The sequence below is a fragment of the Rousettus aegyptiacus genome, unplaced genomic scaffold, assembly GCF_014176215.1.
Source record: "Rousettus aegyptiacus isolate mRouAeg1 unplaced genomic scaffold, mRouAeg1.p scaffold_m13_p_18, whole genome shotgun sequence".
Taxonomy (NCBI): Eukaryota; Metazoa; Chordata; class Mammalia; order Chiroptera; family Pteropodidae; genus Rousettus; species Rousettus aegyptiacus.
This window is the reverse complement of record NW_023416293.1, coordinates 21,984,183-22,003,998: the sequence shown is the minus strand read 5'-3', so window position 1 is coordinate 22,003,998 and position 19,816 is coordinate 21,984,183. Positions and strand designations below refer to the sequence as shown.

The following is a 19,816-nucleotide window of genomic DNA, read 5'->3' as shown; positions in this document are numbered from 1 at the left end:
CATAAAATTAAGCTTAAGAAAACAGTTGGCTTATAGCAATGAAAATATATAAAATTGTCCTTCCTAGATAATGAAATAATCTCAGTCATATGTCCACTCATACACTTATTTAACATTCTTTCATTGGACTTGATTGAAATGCCAGACAATGAGCTTTTCCAAAATTGAGTAAAACATAGCCTCTTCTTGGAAAAACAACAGCATATAATTTTTGTGATTTTTATGATTATATTTGTTTAAATGCTATTATTTTGTGTGATATGCACTTTCATAGTAACTTCCAGTATGTCAGCCTCCTAAATCACATTCGTTCAAAAACAAGCTCTCTAAACACATGGTAGTTCTTTTTTTTTTTTAATTTATTGGGGTGATATTGGTTAATAAAATGATTTAGGTTTCAAGTGTACATTTCAACAATACGTCATATGTACGTTGCATTGTGTGTTCACCGCCCAAAGTTAAATTTCCTTCTGTCACCACGTATTTGACCTTTACCCTTATCTACCTTTCCGACTTCCCTGTGGTAACTACTAAACTTGTCCGGTCATGAGTCTGTTCATCTTGTTCTTCTGTTGCTTTTGGGTAGTTTTTAAATAGTTCTAAACTGCTTGCTGGATTGAAACAGTTTCACTTTTGCAAATATCATCAAAATATAGATAGCATCAACATATAATGTTTAACTTAAAATAATGGATCTGAAGTAGATTCTGATAATTGTGATATATGAATAAGGGATTATTTGTGTTTTTTTACATTTGATTGATATGTTTTATTTAATCTTCCAATAAGTTAAATTTCTTTAGCTTAAATAATTAAGGAATGATGAGATAAAAATTAAATAATGAATCAAGAAGCAGGACTTTTAAAAAAATAATTTCACTTGCATTCTCACAAGAGGGAAGTCTTCCTGATTTTGTTCTTTTTCTATAAAACAAATATAATTATACTCTTTGGTAATGTTTGTAGATCTTCATGGACAGAGCTATTACTCCTTTCATTCAGAATTTTCACTCAGCAGCATGCCCATAGGTAGGCATTCAGATACTGCTAACCATTTCATTGATTTATAAGTTAGGAATGAAAAAGGAAGTTAAGTTGCTTAAATCATTTTACAAGAAAATCCTGTTTCTAATAGATATATAATTGTTATTATTAGTGTTATTATTAGTATTATTATTGCTATATATTACTATATAATAGATAATTTTGTTATTGTTATCATTATCATTATCATTATCATTATCATTACTACTTATACTACTGCTATTACTATTACTACATATTACTGTGAGGGAAGTCTCTGATAGATATGTTACCATAACATGTCAAACTCGATTGTGAAGGGGGATGTTATTCTTTTTTATAAATGGGGAGAAATTATGATTAGAGTAATATTCAAAGGAACATAGTTAGGACCATAGAGTTTCTTTTTAAAATACATATTTGGTGCCTCACATTCAAATTATCTAGTACTAAATTTGAGCAATGTTTAAAAATTAAAATTAATGCCTTCAGATGTTCCAGAAAGGTGGTAACTGTTTTTTGAACTGTTAAATATGAAACAATTTCATATTTTTTACTATAGAATTATGTATATTGCACTATTTATAGCTATATGGATATGAATATCAATCTCAGTTGCTGACATAACAATTTATAATATGCATTTCTATTTTTAAAGCTCCTGATTACTTGAAATACTTAACTTTTTTATTTCCCTAATCTGTATACTAACAAGACAGTCAAACTTTCTTGTCCAGCTGCATAGAAATGCTGGCAACACTTAATTATTTCAGTGAAGATAGTACTTATACATACCTCTTAGTAAGAAAACATAAAAATTAATCAACCTAACTTCCGACTGAGGAAAGTCAAAATGGACTGGTATTTAAAGCTGAAACTCTACCATTAAACAGCTGTACCTCCACTTGGAGCTTAGCTGGGATCACTGGGGGAAAATAAAATCTCTACCATTGAACTTAGATATAGTCACTAAACTAATTTGAAATATAGTATTTCACATTTCTTTCTAAATTTTCTCATCTCTATGTGCTCATTTACCAGAATTTAACACTGTATATGTAGTAATTTAGAAAACATATTTTTACTTACTTTGTTTTTCCTGCCTAGGACAATAGCAGAAGCCTTTTGTCATATATCGTTTCTTATTATCTTCGAAATTTTGATGAGGTAAGACAGTTTTTACATGTAGTCATATTTTGTATTCTTTATTTGTGAATGGTTTGGCATTGTTTTTCTTGTTTTGCCATCTCTGTTTTGGTATTATTCTTACTTATATTAATGCTGATTTGTTTTAAAAGTATGTGTTTCTTGCTAATTAGGATGCTGGAAAAGAACAGTGTATCTTCCCATTACCAGAACCCCAGGAACTTTTTCAGGCCTCACAAATGAAGTTTGAAGACTTTCAAAAAGATCTCAGAAAACTAAAGAAAGACTTGAAAGGTAACTTATAATCTTAAAGAAATTCATGTTTGTTATTAAAAAGTCAATACAGACTTTTCAATGTTTTTGAAGAAAAAGTCTTTTACAGCGTTATAGAATTAAAAATTATTTGGGTTGGCAAAAGAAGAATTTTACCAATCTTATTCTTTTATAATTTAAAAAGTTACATGTATTAGAAATTTAATTTATTTAATAGTATTTTGGTTGTTCGAATAGCAGTCTCTCATCAGGGGCAAATTTGATTGTTTTGTTTTCACTTTAGAGCCAAGAACATTTGTATATTTATCATGTCATTGTTAGAAGACCAATAGTCCCTCTCAACCCTCCCTTGATATACTTGCTCAAAATTTTGTGGGTTTTAAACTCTCCTAGGAACAAAATATCTTCTTTCACATATTTGGTCAGAAAAACACATGTGTGTATGTTTTATTGTTTATCAAGGAGCCTTATATCAAATCATTTTGAAGAGAGTCAAATTCTTCAGATTTCTAAATTAAAATGAAAATTTACACAGAGCAAATAGTTAACAATTTTTTATTATTTTTGTAGTAAAATTCCTTTTATTCCCTTTCCATGAGGTTTCTTATTGTTGTGGAGTTAACACCTTAGCTATCTGTTTAAGCCTCCATCTAATTCTATCAAGCACAGACAGGGCATGAATAAGCTCATGTAAAATTTTATTTGATGTTGTATTACTAGATGAAAAGGAGAAGCTTTCTTACCCCTATTCAGAAACCAAAAAAGATGATATAACTTTTTAAGAGATTCTACTCCAATTTTGAAATAATATTTATCCATATTGATTTATAATCAAATTTATAGAGTTGTTATATCACAGATGCTTTTATATGGATTAAAACCAACACAGTACCATTATATAGATAGCTCGTAGTTCCTAAACATGCAGCAACATTTATTATGGGCCCAATGCATATCCGGCATTTGTAGGTACCAGGGGTACACAAATCTATAATCATCACTGTCGGAGGACTAAAATCCTGTTGATCAGATGTTCGCCCTTAAAACCTAAACTATGGGTGCTCATTGAGCAAGCCCAGGAATGATTGCTTTGTTTTTAAAAAAATAAATAAAGCTATGTTATGTTTATATAATCCTATGATACTATGTATTTTCATATGATTTTTAAAAACAATTAAAAACCAACTATTTATGCCTAGTATTTATTATACTTCAAAATTATGCCAGGTATCTTGGTTTGCTTATTAAATTCTCCACCCCCCTTCTCCCACTCCCTCTTTTTCAGTGCTATGGGCATTTCTGGGGTATCAGGAAAATAATTCACATGTTGATCAACAATTAAGTCTTGCAAAGTAGCGTTTCATAGTTCACAGGTGATTTGATAAAGGAAAAGGCAGTCTTATTCCCAGGGCTTTACGTCTGCTCTGATTGGTGTATCACTTTGGAATGTTCCCTCATCTATTTTTCACATCTACATGCTTTCTTACCATAGTCATTAAATATACATGTAGCCATGAAAATGGCAAGTTCTGACAAGACTTAGAGCAAAACAGAGAGAACGAACACCAGATAATGGGTGTGAAAAGGACGATGGCCACTGCCATGCTACCATTTCCTCCTGCATATCTGTCTTGCCAAGGTGGTAACTGTAGAATATTAAACACTGATGGAGGATCTTAGTAATTTTCCAGTATCTCAGAGAGTTAAGAAGGTGATGACTTTAACCCAGAGGGTTTACTTTTTCCTTAAGGATAAGACAGACTTCTCTGAAAGGCCCATTCCTTGAACGAGGCCCGATATCGTTTGCTTGCCATAGTATTTTCTCAGGTTTGTTACAATTCGGTACCTAGAAATGGGTTGTTCTCATGATCAAATGAATATGAGGAATTCTCAGTGTTCTCTGAAAGAAGAGGTAGCAGCAGTTCTCTGATTTATTTGACCACAGAGTACTTTCTTTTTTTACACTATCTTGTACGTTCTCTAGTCATTGAACACATTTTAAGAAATGCAAGCCAGGTACTATGGAAGCATGACATTCGCCTCTGAGGAGCTTACAGTGAAGGTGGGGAAATGAAACCATAGTTCAAGAAATAATGTGATGATGTATTACTGGTCTGTAAAATGAGAACAGATTGGAGAGTTATTTGCAAGGCTGTCAAACACTGACAAAAATCATGATTTAATCACACCTTATATATTTTTTTGCTTTTCCAAAATTTTAGTTTTTGTATAGAAAAGATACTTTGTAACACAAGGAAGAAATCTTGTGAGCTAAAATGTAATTAAATTCAATTTTTAGAAAGGATTTAGCATGAATGTAGCATTTCATATCAACAAGTCATAAAATAAAATTGCCTCATGTCAGTTTTCGAATGAAATAGATATAAATAGATAGGTACATTCATAGGACTAAATGAGAGTCAAATGGGAGATTATTGGATTATGTTATTTTGTATATAATTAGTTTAAAATAACATCTACTTTGATAAATGTAGCCTACTAAAAATAATTCCTTCTAAGTGATCAAATTAGATAATTCATTTAAAAAGGTACAAAAAGCCTTTCCAATTTTTGTCAGAAGCAAGTTGTTTTAAGGTTTAAAACATGCGATGTATATAAAGAATTTATCCCAATACTTTCCATCTAATAAATATCCAAAAAATATTGACTGTTCATTAGAGAAAAGAAATAGAATAAATAGTGTGATTAATTTGATAAGACAGATAAGAAAAGCTTTTAAGCACTCATCTTCTGGCTTTATCATTTCTTCTGCCTCTACTTAGAGACTTAATTTTATTTCTAAGGAAGAACTAAGAAATAATGTATGGCTCAGACATTTTAGTGACACAGCTGAATCTTGTGTTCACATTTTATAAGAGCATCCACTGTGTTTGTTTACTATACTTGTTCCCAATACCAGCACAGCTCCTCAGGGAGTTCCCCTGGCTTTCTGAGCTCAGTGACATGCAGTTCCTTAAGCAACCTGATCTGCTTTTGATTTCTCCTAGCTGTCAGCAGCTTTTTGATGCAGTCATGCCAAATGATGATTTCTGTTCCAGTGCCTTTCTGGGTGGAAATTGTAGCACTTGCCACGTAACTTAAATCAACTCAGCACGTATAGAGTGTTGGTTGAGTAACTAAGTTACGGGGACCAGGCATGAATGCTTTCATGCAGTTTCTTCCCTGTATCCTCTACCTTTCTCCCACCTCTAATAGTTGAAAATGTTTAAAATTTGTTAACTCTGTCTTCAAGTTGAAGTAATGTCTATGTCCAGAGATGTATGGGAAAACCAGTCTTTAAACTGGTTTGTTTTGATTTGTATTTGTTTATACCAATTATAATTACAGTTGTAAATTTCTGATATTTGTTTTTTGCTTGAGGAAAGAAAAAATATTATGAACTCAATTAAAATGCAACAAATAGGGTCTCTTAAAATAACTTTTTATTATAGTTTTAAAATGAATATCAGTTCAGCATAGGAACATCAGAAAATATTGAAAAATATAGAGTAGAAAATGTTACCTGTAATCCTGCAGCTCAATGATAAGTAACATTAATATTTTGATGTATTTTTGTCGTGTGTGTGTTGCACGTGCATAGATTATACCATTGGAACCAGAATGCATATAACTTTTATAATTTTTGTTCATCCTATAGTCTCTGCTTTATAGTTGGATAATTTAATTTACATTCTGTCTTCTTCCTGGTTTTAAATTGTCTTGACAAACTGTTCAGTATTCTTTCCTGACTCCTCCAGGACATTTTGGAAGCTATAAACAGTGTTTCTATTAATGTGTTGGCTGGTCTTAGATGTTAACCTATATTCTTAACTTACATAATTTTGTCACATGCTCTAATTTTATCCAGAACATTTAAAACATTCTAACTAGTAATTAAACTACTTTCCATCTTTGCTCTAGTGTTTTCAAGACATTTAGTCCTATCATTTTTCTTTTGAAAAACTACTACTATTTTATAATCATTAGGTAATAACATTTGCCGATATATTTAATCAATCACTATGCTAACATTGTTATGTCGCATTTTCCCCCTTCTCTTTTGGTTGTTCTCTCAATGAGCACTGGTCAGTGTTAAATTCTTAGTCTGAAAATGACATTCCTCCCCCCCCCAAAAAATTTACCCCTTCAATTTTGAATAATTTTATTGGATACAGGATTCTAGATCAACTTACTTTTTATCCTTATTTTGTAGAGAATATTTTTCCTCTGTCATCTCTTACCACTAAGAAGTCTGTTTTTAATCTAATTGTCACTCTTTTAGATAACTTGTCTTTTTTTTTGGTGAGTTTCATAATTTTCTTATTCTAATTCATTTTTGGCTTTTCTTTAATATGCATAGTGTGAATTTATTTTTTATTTATTTTATTTATTTAATTACATCTCTGTTATTAGTGAAAACTTTCAGTTGGAAGACTAACGTCTTCCTTAACGTCTGAAGAATTCTCATTTTTTTCTTCTTTTCCTGGAGCTCATTTTAGATGTATATTGGAGCTGCTTGGTCTCCTAATTTCTCTTTCGTAATTAAAAAATCTACTACCTGTTTTGCTGTAATCCTCATGCATACCTTAACATTGTCTTCCAGTTCATCAATTCTCTCTTTGACTTGATTCAATCTGGTGTTCGTATTATCAATACACCTATTTTTAAATCATGGTAATTTTTTCGTTTTTAAGATTCTAGTATTTTTTTTTTTACCATTAACTATTTTTACCTTTAAATGATTTCTTGTTCTTATTTTGCATATTATTTCCTTTTATCTCTGTGATATTTATAAAAATAAATTAAAATCCTTTTTGGATCTTTTATAGTTTTTGTTTCATTTGAAATAAATCCATCTTTTATTTGTTAATATTTATAAGCTATTTTTTCTCCTCATTAGTTTTCTTTGTGGTATTGGAATGTTGATTAAAAACAGGTGTCAGAAAATTAAAGCTGTGCTAAATGAGGCCTCTTTTTGTAAATAAAGTTCAATTAGATCATAGCCATACATACTTAATCATTTATGTATTGTCTGTGATTGCTTTTGTGCTGCACCTGAATAGTTGAGGAATTGTGACAGAAACTGTCTATCTGCCTGTCCTTTGTTCTCTCCCTTCTCCTCCTCCAAATCCTGTACTTTCTTGATTTTCTCGGTTGCTTTTACATGGCATACTTTCGGCCAAACCAAATCTTCTGTCAGCAGCCTGGGGCTCCTGGCCTATGGGCATATTAGGTTTATTGCAGATTCATTCAAGTTAGTGAATGACTTGGCTCAGATTTTGCCTGGAAAACTGTGTCTGCCTACTCTCGCTGCCCCAGGCTCGTAGCTACATATGGGCTACAGCTGTTTTTATTCTCCTTTTATGGATTAGGGAGCCCATTCACAGCCTTGGGTTTCCAGTAGTAAGACTGGATCCGTTACCTACTGTGTGAACTCTCCCTTCATTGCCTCCAAATAAGCCAATATCTCTCTTCTTCCTCCTCCACACGCGCACTGCAATTACCTCTCCCTTTAGCACTGTTTATTAACTTGGGCTTCTATACTACTTCTGGTCAAGGGAATCTTAATTTTTTAAAGCATACTTTATCTGTTTGATTTTTCTCTTTTTACGTTCTCACTCATTGCTCTGTTTTCAACAAAAAATGGCTCAGCCTATTCATCATTTCATTTGACTAGACATCTGTTTTCACTTTTATATCTTATATATTTTTCCCACTGAAAATTATAATATGAACATTTCTAATGCTATTTAATATATTTTGAAACCATTTAAAATGATTTCACATTAATCCATTTTATGATTGTGCCATAATTTAGTGAGTAATTTGATTCATATAAGAAATTAGACTCTTCCAAGTTTTCCTTACTCTTAAGAAAAATCGAGTTGAATATCTTTATTCATAACCTTTTTATTATATTTCTGATCATTTTCTTACATAGATTTTTATAATTACTGGGTTGGAGGTAATGAATATTTTTCCCCCCAGGTTGTTGATATTTATTACCAAAATTCTTTTTAGAAAGGCAAAGTAAGAATTTAATTGGTGAAATTCTGGTCAAGATGGCGGAGTAGCTGAATGCTGTGCTGGCCTCCTGTCACCACCACATCAAAATTACAACTAACCTATAGAACAACCATCAATGAAAATCGTCTGAAGTCTACTGGAACAGAAGTCTTATAACTAAGGCTATACAGAAGAAGCTACCTCAAGATGAGTAGGAGGAACAGAGACATAGAATGGGCTGGTCCCCATACCCATGTGTGGCAGTCGAGAATTGGGAGGGATAGCTTGGTTGTGGAGGGCCCTCCAGAGGAGTGAGGGGTCCCAGCTCTGCACTGAGGCTGGAAAGAGAAGTCTCCACAACTTCTGCCTGTGAAAACCAGTGGAGATTATGGCTGAGTGAGATAGAGTGGCTGGAATCCCAGCTGTTCTTTTTAAAGGGCCCAAGCACGGACTTTCTTGCTTATGGACTCACTTGCTCTGAGCTCCAGTGCTGGGGCAGCAGCTCAAAAGATGCCAGGGACATACAGGGAGGAACTGAATAGTCTGGCTTCTGGGCAAGGGCTAAAGGGGTAGCTTTCTGCCAGAGAGAAGTGCTAGTAGAATCCATTGTTCCTTTGTTGAGCCCTCCCCATACAGACTCTGGTGGATGCCAATCTGAGTCTCTATCAACCTAGATAACACTGTCCCACCCTGATGATTTCCTGAAACCCTGCCCCTCCCAACTTATGGGCCCACCCAAGCTGCTTCCAGTGGCTTTTTTCTTACATGTGACCTGGCCTGTCTTGGCTCATGCTGTGGACTTTCCTAAAATTATACAAAGGATCACAAACTCCAAACAGGTAGCATCTGATCTTGGCATGACCTGTACCTCCTGCTAAGCAGTTCCAAGTCTGGCACTAGTGGCAGATAGCCTCAGTTAACAGCTTAGCCTCTCCTAGGTGCCTTCAAGCCCAGCATAAGTGGAACACATCTGTGAATTGCTTTGTGGCTCATGCCGAGTGGCCCTGGGCAGGACACAGGTGGCAACTGAACTTGGGCTCCTCTCAGGAGACCCCCAGGCCAGCACACCTGGCAGCTGGTTCTGTCAAATCCCGAGCATACCCAGCTCCCTTCACAAACCAAATGTCACAGCCAAAGAGCCAACTCAGCAGGCATCAGAGCCCTGCTGTAACAAATTCTGCTCTGTAGAGTCATCTCCCGCACAGCTGTTCCTCTACTATAGTCATGGTCAGTCCTCACAGTAGATCAGACTAAGAGTCAATCCCTCCTCTTGATGTGCATACAGCAACTAAGGATCAACTACAGCAGGAGGGCATACACAATCCATACAAAGGACATACCTGGAGCATCTGGCTTAGCTGACCAGGGAGACTACACCACTGGGCCCCACAGCACACTTACTACATAAAGCCATGCTACTAAGACTTGGAAACATAGCAACTGTACCTAAAACATAGAAACAAACATAAGGGGGCAGCCAAAATTGGGAGACAGAGAAACATGCCACAAACTAAAGAACAGAACAAAGCTCCAGAAAAAGAACTAAACAAAATGGAGATAGGAAATCTATCAGACGCAGAGTTCAAATACTGGTTATAAGGATGCTCAATGATCTCAATGAGAACTTCAACAAAGAGATAGGAAATATAAAAACTGAGATAGAAAACAAAGCAAAAACTAGTCAGAAATGAAGAATGCAATAGCTGAAATGAAGAATACATTAGAGGGAATCAACAGTAGATTAAATGAAGCAGAGGATCGGATCAGTGATTTCAAAGATAAGGTAGCAGAAAATACCCAATCGAAACAACAAAAAGAAAATCCAAAAATATGAGTAAGGGTCCTCTGGTACACCATCAAACATAACATTTGCTTATCGGGGTACGAGAAGGAGAAGAGAGAGAACAGGGAATTAAGAACCTATGTGAAGAAATAATGACTGAAAACTTCCCTAACCTGGTGAAGAAAATAGACATACAAGCCCAGGAAGTGCAGAGAGCCCCAAACAAGATGAACCCAAAGAGGCCCACACTCAGACACATCATAATTAAAATGACAAAGGTTAAAGACAGAAAATCCTAAAAGCAGCAAGAGAAAAGCAATTAATTACCTATAAGGGAGCTCCCATAAGACTGTCAGCTAATCTCTCAATGGAAACTTTGCAGGCCAGAAGGGATTGGCATGAGATATTCAAAGTGATGTAAAGCAGGAACCTACAATCAAGATTATTCTACCCAGAAAAGCTATCATTTAAAATCAAAGAACAGATAAAAAGCTTTCCAGACAAAAAACAAAACAAAACAAAAAAAACAGAAAACTGAAGGAGTTCATCATCACCAAGCCAGTATTAGAGGAAATGTTATGTTAGAGGGATTTCTTGAAGAAGAAAGAGAAGGAGAAGGAGAAGAAGAAGAATTAAAAATATTAATAATAAAATGCAATAACTACATGCCTAGCAATAACTACTTTAAATGTAAATAGATTCAATGCTCCAATCAAAAGATAGGATGGCTGAATGGATGCAAAAACAAGATCCTTATGTATGCTGCCTACAAAAGACTCGCTTCAGATTGAAAGACACACACAGACTGAAAGTAATAGGATGAAAAAAGATGTTTCATGAAAATGGAAACAAAACAAAAAGCTAGGGTAGCAATACTTATACCAGACAAAATAGACTTAAAATAAAGGCTATAACAAGAAACAAAGAAGATCCCAGTTATCTCACTTCTGGGTATTTATCCAAAGAAACCCAAAATACTACTTTGAAGGGACATATGCATTCATATATTATTGCAGCATTATTTATAATAGCCAAGATATGGAGGTAACCTGTGTGTGCATCAGTGGATGAATGGATAAAGAAGAAGTGGTATACGTACAATGGAATATTACCCAGCCATAAAAAGAATGAAGTCTTGCCATCTGCAATAACATGGATGGGCCTAGAGCATATTGTGCTGAGTCAGACAGAGAAAGACAAATGTCATGATTTCACCTATTTGTGGAATATAGAGAACAGCATAAACCACAAACAGTAATAAGCTCAAAAGCAGAAAGAGCATTTTGATGGTTGCCAGATTAAGAGGATGGGTGGAGAGGAGAGAGGATTAAGAAGGACAAGTTGGTAGTTCCAAAATAGTCATGAGGGTGCAGAGTACAGCACTGGGAATATAGTCAGTAGTATTATAACAACTGTGTATGGTGTCAGATGGGTACTGGTTTTATTGAGGTGATCACTTTGTAAATTATATAAATGTCAAATCACTGTGTCGTATACCTGAAATTAATGTAATATTATAGGTCAACCATAATTGAAAAAAAACTAGAAGCAAATTAAAAAAAAATGAAATTAAAAGCATCTAGGTTAATGGATACAAAGATGTGATATTTTCACACACACACACAGGAATATTATGCAGCAATAAAAATGATGAAATCTTGCCATTTGTGATAACACAGATGAATCTAGAGGTTCTTATGATAAATAAAATAAGTTGAGCAGAGAGAAACAAATATCATATGATTTCACTTATTTGTATAATCTAAAAACAGAAAACAAACAAAAAAAACAAAACAAAACAAAAACCCTCCTAGAAACAGTGACCAAGGGGATTATTACCAGACAAGGGGTTAGGCGATGGGTGAAAAGGAAAACGGGAATAAAAAAAGTAATAATGGGTGGGTTATATCATAAAATAGAATAATTAAGTTTATGAGATTTACTTCAGTAAGGAATCAACAATATTATTGTCTAATACCTTAATTGTCATTCAACAAACATTAAATTAATAGAAAATAAACAATAAAAACACAAACCCTGCCTTCATAGCTTATAGCCTAATAAGAGGACCAGTGGTTATATTATGAATAACCACTATATGACAGAGCAAGTATTTTTTAATAATATAAATAACATGACTTATGAATGTTTTATAGGTAAAAACTTAGGGAAGGAAATTTAGGTCAATCATCAAGTTCCATGGCATGAGATGAGTGCATTTTTGCAATTGCAAGCAATTCTGCATGATTCAAATAGAGGCTGAATGCAGGGAAGTAGAAAGTGATAAAACCATAGAGATAAGTACCAACCAGATCACAAAAGCCAACACAGTTCTGCTAGGCAAGAAGACTAAATGAGTGAGGGGGTGCGTGTATTTTGAATAGCTGGGAAGGAAAATGAAGAATGGGCAGAGAAGCATTTCAGGCATAGGAAAAGTCTAAATGCTTTTGTACTCATGGAGCACAGCATGAATAGGGACATCACATAGAGTGTACAAGCCTATACACTTTATAAGAGTTTACATTTTAAGTGCGATATCTAGCCGCTAAAGGATTCTATTTAGGGAATTGGAGTGATATGATTTATGTTTTGAAAATTACTGTGGCAAGCACACAGTTTAGGAGAATTAGGAAGGAATTCAAAAGATAATAGTAATTTTGACCAAGGGGAACAAAGACGGGAAGAACTAAACAAATCATTCTAATGTTTAGGCGCAGCGAGGGTGGTATGAAGTTATTATTTAAGTTTTTCTGTGTGCTAGGTAATATATAAGTGCTTCTTTAAAAAGTTGTATCACTCCATAATTTCTTTCTAGTCAACACTATGTAGAGCTCTATAATGTTTTGTTGTTTGAGATGTTTACATTTTTTAAGCTTTGAAAGTAATGTTTACATTTGTGATATTTTTCCAAAATTAAGAAACTCCAAGATCTTTCTTCTCATCTCTCCTTCCCTCGCCCATACCAATATGCACATGTACTCAATTCAAAGAAACATTTCTCAGGATTCTTCGACTTTCATGCTAAGACTTTCATGTAAATCTCTTGAATCTTCATTTCTCTCAGTGGTAATTTTGCCTAGTGGAATGGAGAGTTAATGAGAAGAAAATCAAGTTGTTAGTCATTTATTTCTAAGATTTGATGCCATTTATTCATTTTCAGGAAAAAAAGGTAAAGTCGTACTTCCTTATTTTCACTAATTACTTTTCTGACCTGACTCCCTTGAGCAAACTACAGCAAATTAAAGCCGATGAGGTCTCTGACATTTTGAGTTAAGATTTATTTTATAAATTATCCATGATTGTGTGACATGTATACTTTGCAAAAAATGTTGTTCTTTTTTGCAATAGCCAATTTAGATTACTTCAAAGCCCCTGCTGATTTGTGGGAAAAGTGTATGGGGGCAGTGTTCGTGGGAGGAGCAAATGCCCTTCAGCTGTCCAATCCTCCTTCCTCCAAACCCTTCTTTTCCTTCCTCTTTGGTGAAACCTGTGATGGAAACAGATAACAAAGGAGAAGGGCAGTTTGCTAAGACCCAGCTCCACCATCCCAGACCTGAGTATAGAAAGGTGATTTGGGAGCAAGAAGACCTTAATAAATGGCATACTGTTTACTTATTGTATTCTTTAATTTTAAATTATTTATTTATATTATTCTAAAGTGATCCTATCCATCTCAAAGTTAAAAATAAATGGAAGAGTTTTATAATTTATGGAGATACTTAAGCCAGACCGTAGCTCTTCTCTGCTCCTGGCTAACATTTCATGTTGTCTTCCCACTTTATTTACTACTTTCATTGTTGCTTTGTAGACAGCCTCACAGGTGATTATATCAGGTTCCAAAATTCAGAGAAGAAAACATCAAAACAGAGGACGGTTGGAAGATTCCGACCAATGTCTAATACAATAGAAAGGTGTTTTTTAAAAAATAGATTTGTTTTGCAATTACAGTTGATGTACAATGATATATTAGTTTCACATAGTGATTAGACATTTATATAGCTTACATAGTGATCACCCAAATAACTCTAGTACTTATCTGGCACCATATGTAGTTATATTATTGACTATATTTCCTATGCTATATTTTATGTCCGTGTGTCTATTTTTACAACTGGAAATTTGTACTTAATCCTTTTCACCTTTTCCACCCCTCGCCTCATCACCCTCCCATCTGGCAACCATCAGTTTGTTCACTGTATCTATGAGTTTGTTTCTGTTTTGTTTGTTCATTTGTTTTGTTTTATAGATTCCACATGTAAGTGAAATCATATGGCATTTGCCTTTCTCTGTCCGACTCATTTCACTTAGCATAATACCCACTAGGTCCACTGTGTTGTAACAAATGGCAAGTTTTCATGATTTTATGGCAGAGTAGAATTTGGTTGTGCAGTTAATGCTTCTTTATCCATTTGTCTATCCATGGACACTTAGGGTACTTCCTTATCTTGGCTGTTATAAATAATGCTGCAATGAGCAGAGAGGTGCATATATCTTCATGAATTACTGTTTTGTATTTCTTTGGCTAAATACCCAAAAGTAGGACTGCTGAGTCATATAGTAGTTCTATTTGTAATATTTCGAGGGACCTCTGTACTTTTTATCATAATGGCTATACCAATTTACAGTCCCACCAAGAGTGTATGAGGGTTCCCTTTTCTCCACATTCTTGCTAATACTTATTGTTTGTTCATTGATTGATGATACCCATTCTGACCAGTGTTAGATATCTCATTATGGTTTTAATTTGCATTTTTCTGATTAGTGATGTTGAGCATTATTTCATGCGTCTGTTAGCCATGTATATGTCCTATTTGTAGAAGTGTCTATTCATGTCCTCTGCCCATTTTAATGTGATTCTCTTCTTTCTTTCTTTCTTTCTTTCTTTCTTTCTTTCTTTCTTTCTTTCTTTCTTTCTTTCTTCTTTCTTTCTTTCTTTCTTGCTTATCTTTCCTTCTTCTTTCTTGACGGATGGGGAAGTAAGGGTGGTGAAGAAGGCATCACGTAGGGTAAGGAAGGATGGAGGATAGCGAAGTAAGGCTTCTACGACTGTCCTTCATTCTTCCTTCCCTTCCCTCTCTTCCCCTCCCCTTTCCCTTTCCCTTTCCCTTTCCCTTTCCCTTTCCTTTTCCTTTTCCTTTTCCTTTCCTTTTTTGATGCTGAGGTATATGAGTTCTGTATATACATTGGATTTTAATCCTTTATGGGATATATTATTTGCAAATATTTTCTCCCATTCAGTAGCTTGCTTTTTGTTTTATTGGTTTATTTTGCATTACATAAGCTTTTTAGTTTGATGTAGTCCCATTTGTTTATTTTTGCTTTTTTTGTGTGTTTGCCCTAGGAGATATAGTCAAAAAAATATCACTAATACCAATATCAGAGTTTATTGCCTATGTTTTCTTCTAGGAGTTTTAGGGTTTCAGGTCTTACATTTAAGTCTCTAATCCCTTTTGAGTTTATTTTTGGATATGGTGTAAGAAAAGTGGTGAAATTTCTTTCGTTTTTTTTTTTTTTTTGCATGTATCTGTCCAATTTTCCCAGCACCATTTATTGAAGAGACTGTCTTTACCCTATTGTATATTCTTGCCTACTTTGTCATAGATTAAATGAACATATAGGCATGGGTTTATTTCTGAGTTCTCTATTTAGTTCCATTGATCTGTGTGTCTGTTTTTATGCCAGTACCATGCTGTTTTAATTATCTTTGTAGTATAATTTGATATCAGGTAGCATAATATCTCCAACTTTGTCCCTATTTCTCAATATTGCTATAACTAATTGAGATCTTTTGTGGTTCCAAATAAATTTTAGAATTATTTGTTCTATTTCTGCGAAAAATGCCATTGATATTTTAATAAATATTGTATTGAATCTGAGTGCTTTGGGTAGGTAGTATGGACATTTTAATGATGTTAATTCTTCCTATTTATATGTTCAGCATTTGCTTTCATTTATTTGTATCTTCTCTAATTTCTTTCTTCAATGTCTTATAATTTTTCAAGTTTTGATCTTTTACCTCCTAGGTTAAATTTATTCCTAGGTATTTTTTTTTCCTGATGCAATTGTAAATGGTTATATGTAGTATTTTGTCCTCTGTAAATAGTGGCAATTTTACTTATTTTTCAATTTGGAAGCTTTTTCTTTCTTTTTTTTTTATCTGATTATTGGGGCTAGGACATTCAGTACTATATTGAATAAAAGTGGTAAAGTGCACATCCTCATCTTGTTCCTCATCTTAAAGAAAATGCTTTTTGCTTTTCACAATTGAGTGTGATGTTAGCTTTGGATTTGTCATATATGGCCTTTATTCTGTTGAGGTTATGTCCCCTCCATTCCCACTTTGCTGAGAGTTTTTATCATAAGTGGATGCTGGATTTTGTCAAACACTTTTTCTGCATCTATTGATATGATCATATGATTTTTATATTTCATTTTGTTGATGTGGTATATCATATTAGTTGATTGGTGGCTTTTGAATCAATCTTGCATTTCAGGAATAAATCTCACTTGATCATGGTGTGCGATCTTTTTAATGTCTTGCTGAATTCAGTTTGCTAATATTTTGTTGAGGATTTTTGCATCAGTGATAGTGGCCTTTTTTTGTAAAGTTTGTCTAGTTTTGGAATTAGGGTAATAGTGACTTTGTAAAATGAACTTGGGAGGCTTCCCTCCTCTTTAATTTTTTGGAATAGTTTAAGAACTATAAGTATTAATTCTTCTTTGAATGTTTGGTAAAATTCACGCATGAAGCCATCTGATCCAAGACTTGTTTGTTGGGAACTTTTCGATTACTGATTCAATTTCATTTGTAATAATTAGCCTGTTCAGATGCTTTTTATTTCATTCAGTCTTGGAAGAATGTGTGTTTTTAGTAAATTTATTCATTTCTTCTAGACTGTCTGATTTTTTGGTATATAATTTTTCATTGTACTTTCTTATACTCCTTTGTATTTTTTGTGGTGTTGGTTGTTACTTCTCCCTTTTCATTTCTTATTTTATTTATTAGGGTCCTCTCTTTTTTATTCTGATGGGTTTGGTTAGAGGTTTATTGTTTTGTTTCTATTTTTAAGGAACAAGTTCTTGGTTTCATTGATCTTTTGTATGTTTTCCCTTAGACTCTGTTTATTTCCCCTCTGATCTTTATATTTCCTTCCTTTTTGTTTACTTTTTTTTTAGTTACTTTAGTATAAGGTTAAATTATTTGAGATTTTTATTATTTCTTGAAGTAGGCCATTATTACTCTGAATTTTCTTCTTAGAACTGCTTTTGCCTTGTCCCATGAATTTTGAGTCATTGTGTTTTCTTTTTCATTTGTCTTAAGATATGTTTTGATTTCTTCCTTGATTGTATTAACCCGCTCATTGTTTAGTAGCATGTTAGTTAGCCTTCATGTGTTTTGTATTTTTTAGGTTTTTTTTTCTTTAATCGATTTATAGTTTTATATCATTGTTATTATTTCACTCTTCTTAAATTTATTTAGACTTATTTTGTGGCCTAATATGTGGTCTGTCTTGGAAAATGCTTTATATGTGTATTTAAAAGAATGTGTATTCTTCTGCATTGTGATGAAATGCTCTAAAATATCAATTAAATATATATGGTTTAGTGTGTCCGATAAGGCCGCTATTGTCTTGTTGATTTTCTGTCTGGAAGATCTATCTATTGGTGTCAGTGGCATGTTAAAATCTTCTACTATTACGTATCATTGTTGATCTCTCCCTTTATGTCAATCAATCAACATTTGCTTTATATATTTCAGTGCCGCTGTGTTGGGTGCATAAATCTTTACAAGGGTTGTTTTCTCTTGTTGGACTGATCATTAATCACTATGAAATGTTCTTGTCTCTTATTATAGTCTTGTTTTAAACTCGGTTTTGTCTGATATAAGTATTGCTACACTAGCTTTTATTTTTCATTTCTATTTTCCTGAAACATCCTTTTCCATACTTTTACTTTCAGTCTGTGTATGTCTTTCGTTCTGAAGTGGGTTTCATGTAGGCTGCATATGTAAGAGTTTGTCTTTCTTTTCCATTCAGCTACCCTGTGATATTTTGATTGGTGTCTTTAATCTATTCCAATTAAATTAGTTGTTGTTAAATATGTAGTTATTGTCATTTTATTCATATTTTTAAAATATTTTTTTCTTCTTAAAGATGTCATTTTAACATTTCTTGGAATATTGGTTTGATAATGTTGAACTTCTTTAGGTTTTTCTTGCTGGGAAGCTCTTTATCTCTCCTTCAATTTCAATTTATAGTCTTAATGAGTAGAGTAATCTTGGTTGTAGGTCCTTACTTTTCATCATTTTGAATATTTCCTGCCAATCCTTTCTGGTCTGCAAAGTTTCTGTTGTTAAGTCAGCTGACAATCTTATCAGAGCTCCCTTGATTGTAAGTAATTGCTTTTCTCCTATTGCTTTTAGATTCTCTTTGTTTTTAACCTTTGTCATTTTAATTATGATGTGTCTTGGTGCCGACCTCTTTGGATTCAACTTGTTTGGAAGTCTCTGCACTTCCTGAGCTTTTATGTCTTTTTCTTTCACCAGGTTAGAGGAGTTTTCTGTTATTTTTGAAATAGGTTTTCAATTTCTTGCGCTTTCTCTTCTTCTGGTACCCTTATGATGTGAATGTTATTAAGCATGATGTTGTTCTATAGGTTCCTTAAACTATTCTTATTGTCTTCCTTCCTGCCTTCCTGCCTTCCTTTCTTCTTTCCAGTCTTTTCTTTTTCTCTTGGGCATTTTCTGCAACCTTGTCTTCTAAGTTTCTAATTTGATCTTCTACTTCATCTAATCTGCTATTGATTCCTTATATTTTATTCTTCATTTCAGTTTTTATATTCTTCAACTCTGGTTCTTTTTTAGTGTTTCTATGTCCTTTTTTATGAATACTGTCTCTTTGTTGAAGTTCTAAGTTTCTTGTGCATTCTTATAACCAGCATTTTGAATTCTGTATCTGGTAGATTGCTTACCTTCATTTTGTTGAGTTCATTTTTTGGAGTTTTCTCCTATTCTTTTAATTTAGAACATCTTCCTTTATCTTCTCATCTTTGCTGCCTCTCTGTGTTTGTTTAGGTAAATCTGCCATGTCTCCCAGTCTTGATGGAGAGGCCTTACGTGGCAAGTGTCTTGTGGGGCCCAGTGGCATAGTCTCCCTGATAATCTGACCAGGATACTTCAAGAGTGTCCCTTATGTGGGTTGCATGTGCCTTCTCATTGAGGTTGGGGCATGATTGCTGTTGGCATGTCAGTGGGTGGGATTGACCCTTAGGCTGACTGTGAGTATTGCCCACAACCACAGCACAGGGGCTCCTGTGCAGGCGCTGACCTCATGGAGTGGGATTCGTCTCATTGGCACTGGTGCCTGCTGAGACCACACTTTGGGTGTGCTACTTGTGGGGCTATTCAGGTGGTGCTCTCTTGTGTTCTGAGCTGTCCGCCAGATGTGTTGGTTCTGGGGCTTCTTGAGAGGGTCTCTGGTGTAGGCCAAGATTATCTGCTGCCTATGATCAGCCCAGGACTACCTGGTAAGATCTACAAATCAATCCAACATTTTCTCACTACCTGTTTTGGACCAGGAGGTGCAT

General features: G+C 34.1%; 1 protein-coding gene across 5 annotated transcripts in view; it reads left to right on the top strand.

The window, feature by feature from the left end:
* Positions 1-19,816, top strand: part of FMN2 (formin 2) — a 371,091-nt gene that overhangs the window by 230,383 nt on the left and 120,892 nt on the right. For all 5 annotated transcript variants that reach the window (XR_004955481.1, XM_036235636.1, XM_016129861.2 and 2 more), the window contains exons 12-13: positions 2,131-2,190; positions 2,343-2,463. Coding sequence is in view for 4 of the 5 variants with exons in the window: in XM_036235636.1 (XP_036091529.1) it covers positions 2,131-2,190; positions 2,343-2,463 (181 nt within the window). In the remaining variant the exon portion in view is untranslated. The remainder of the gene's footprint in view (positions 1-2,130; positions 2,191-2,342; positions 2,464-19,816) is intronic.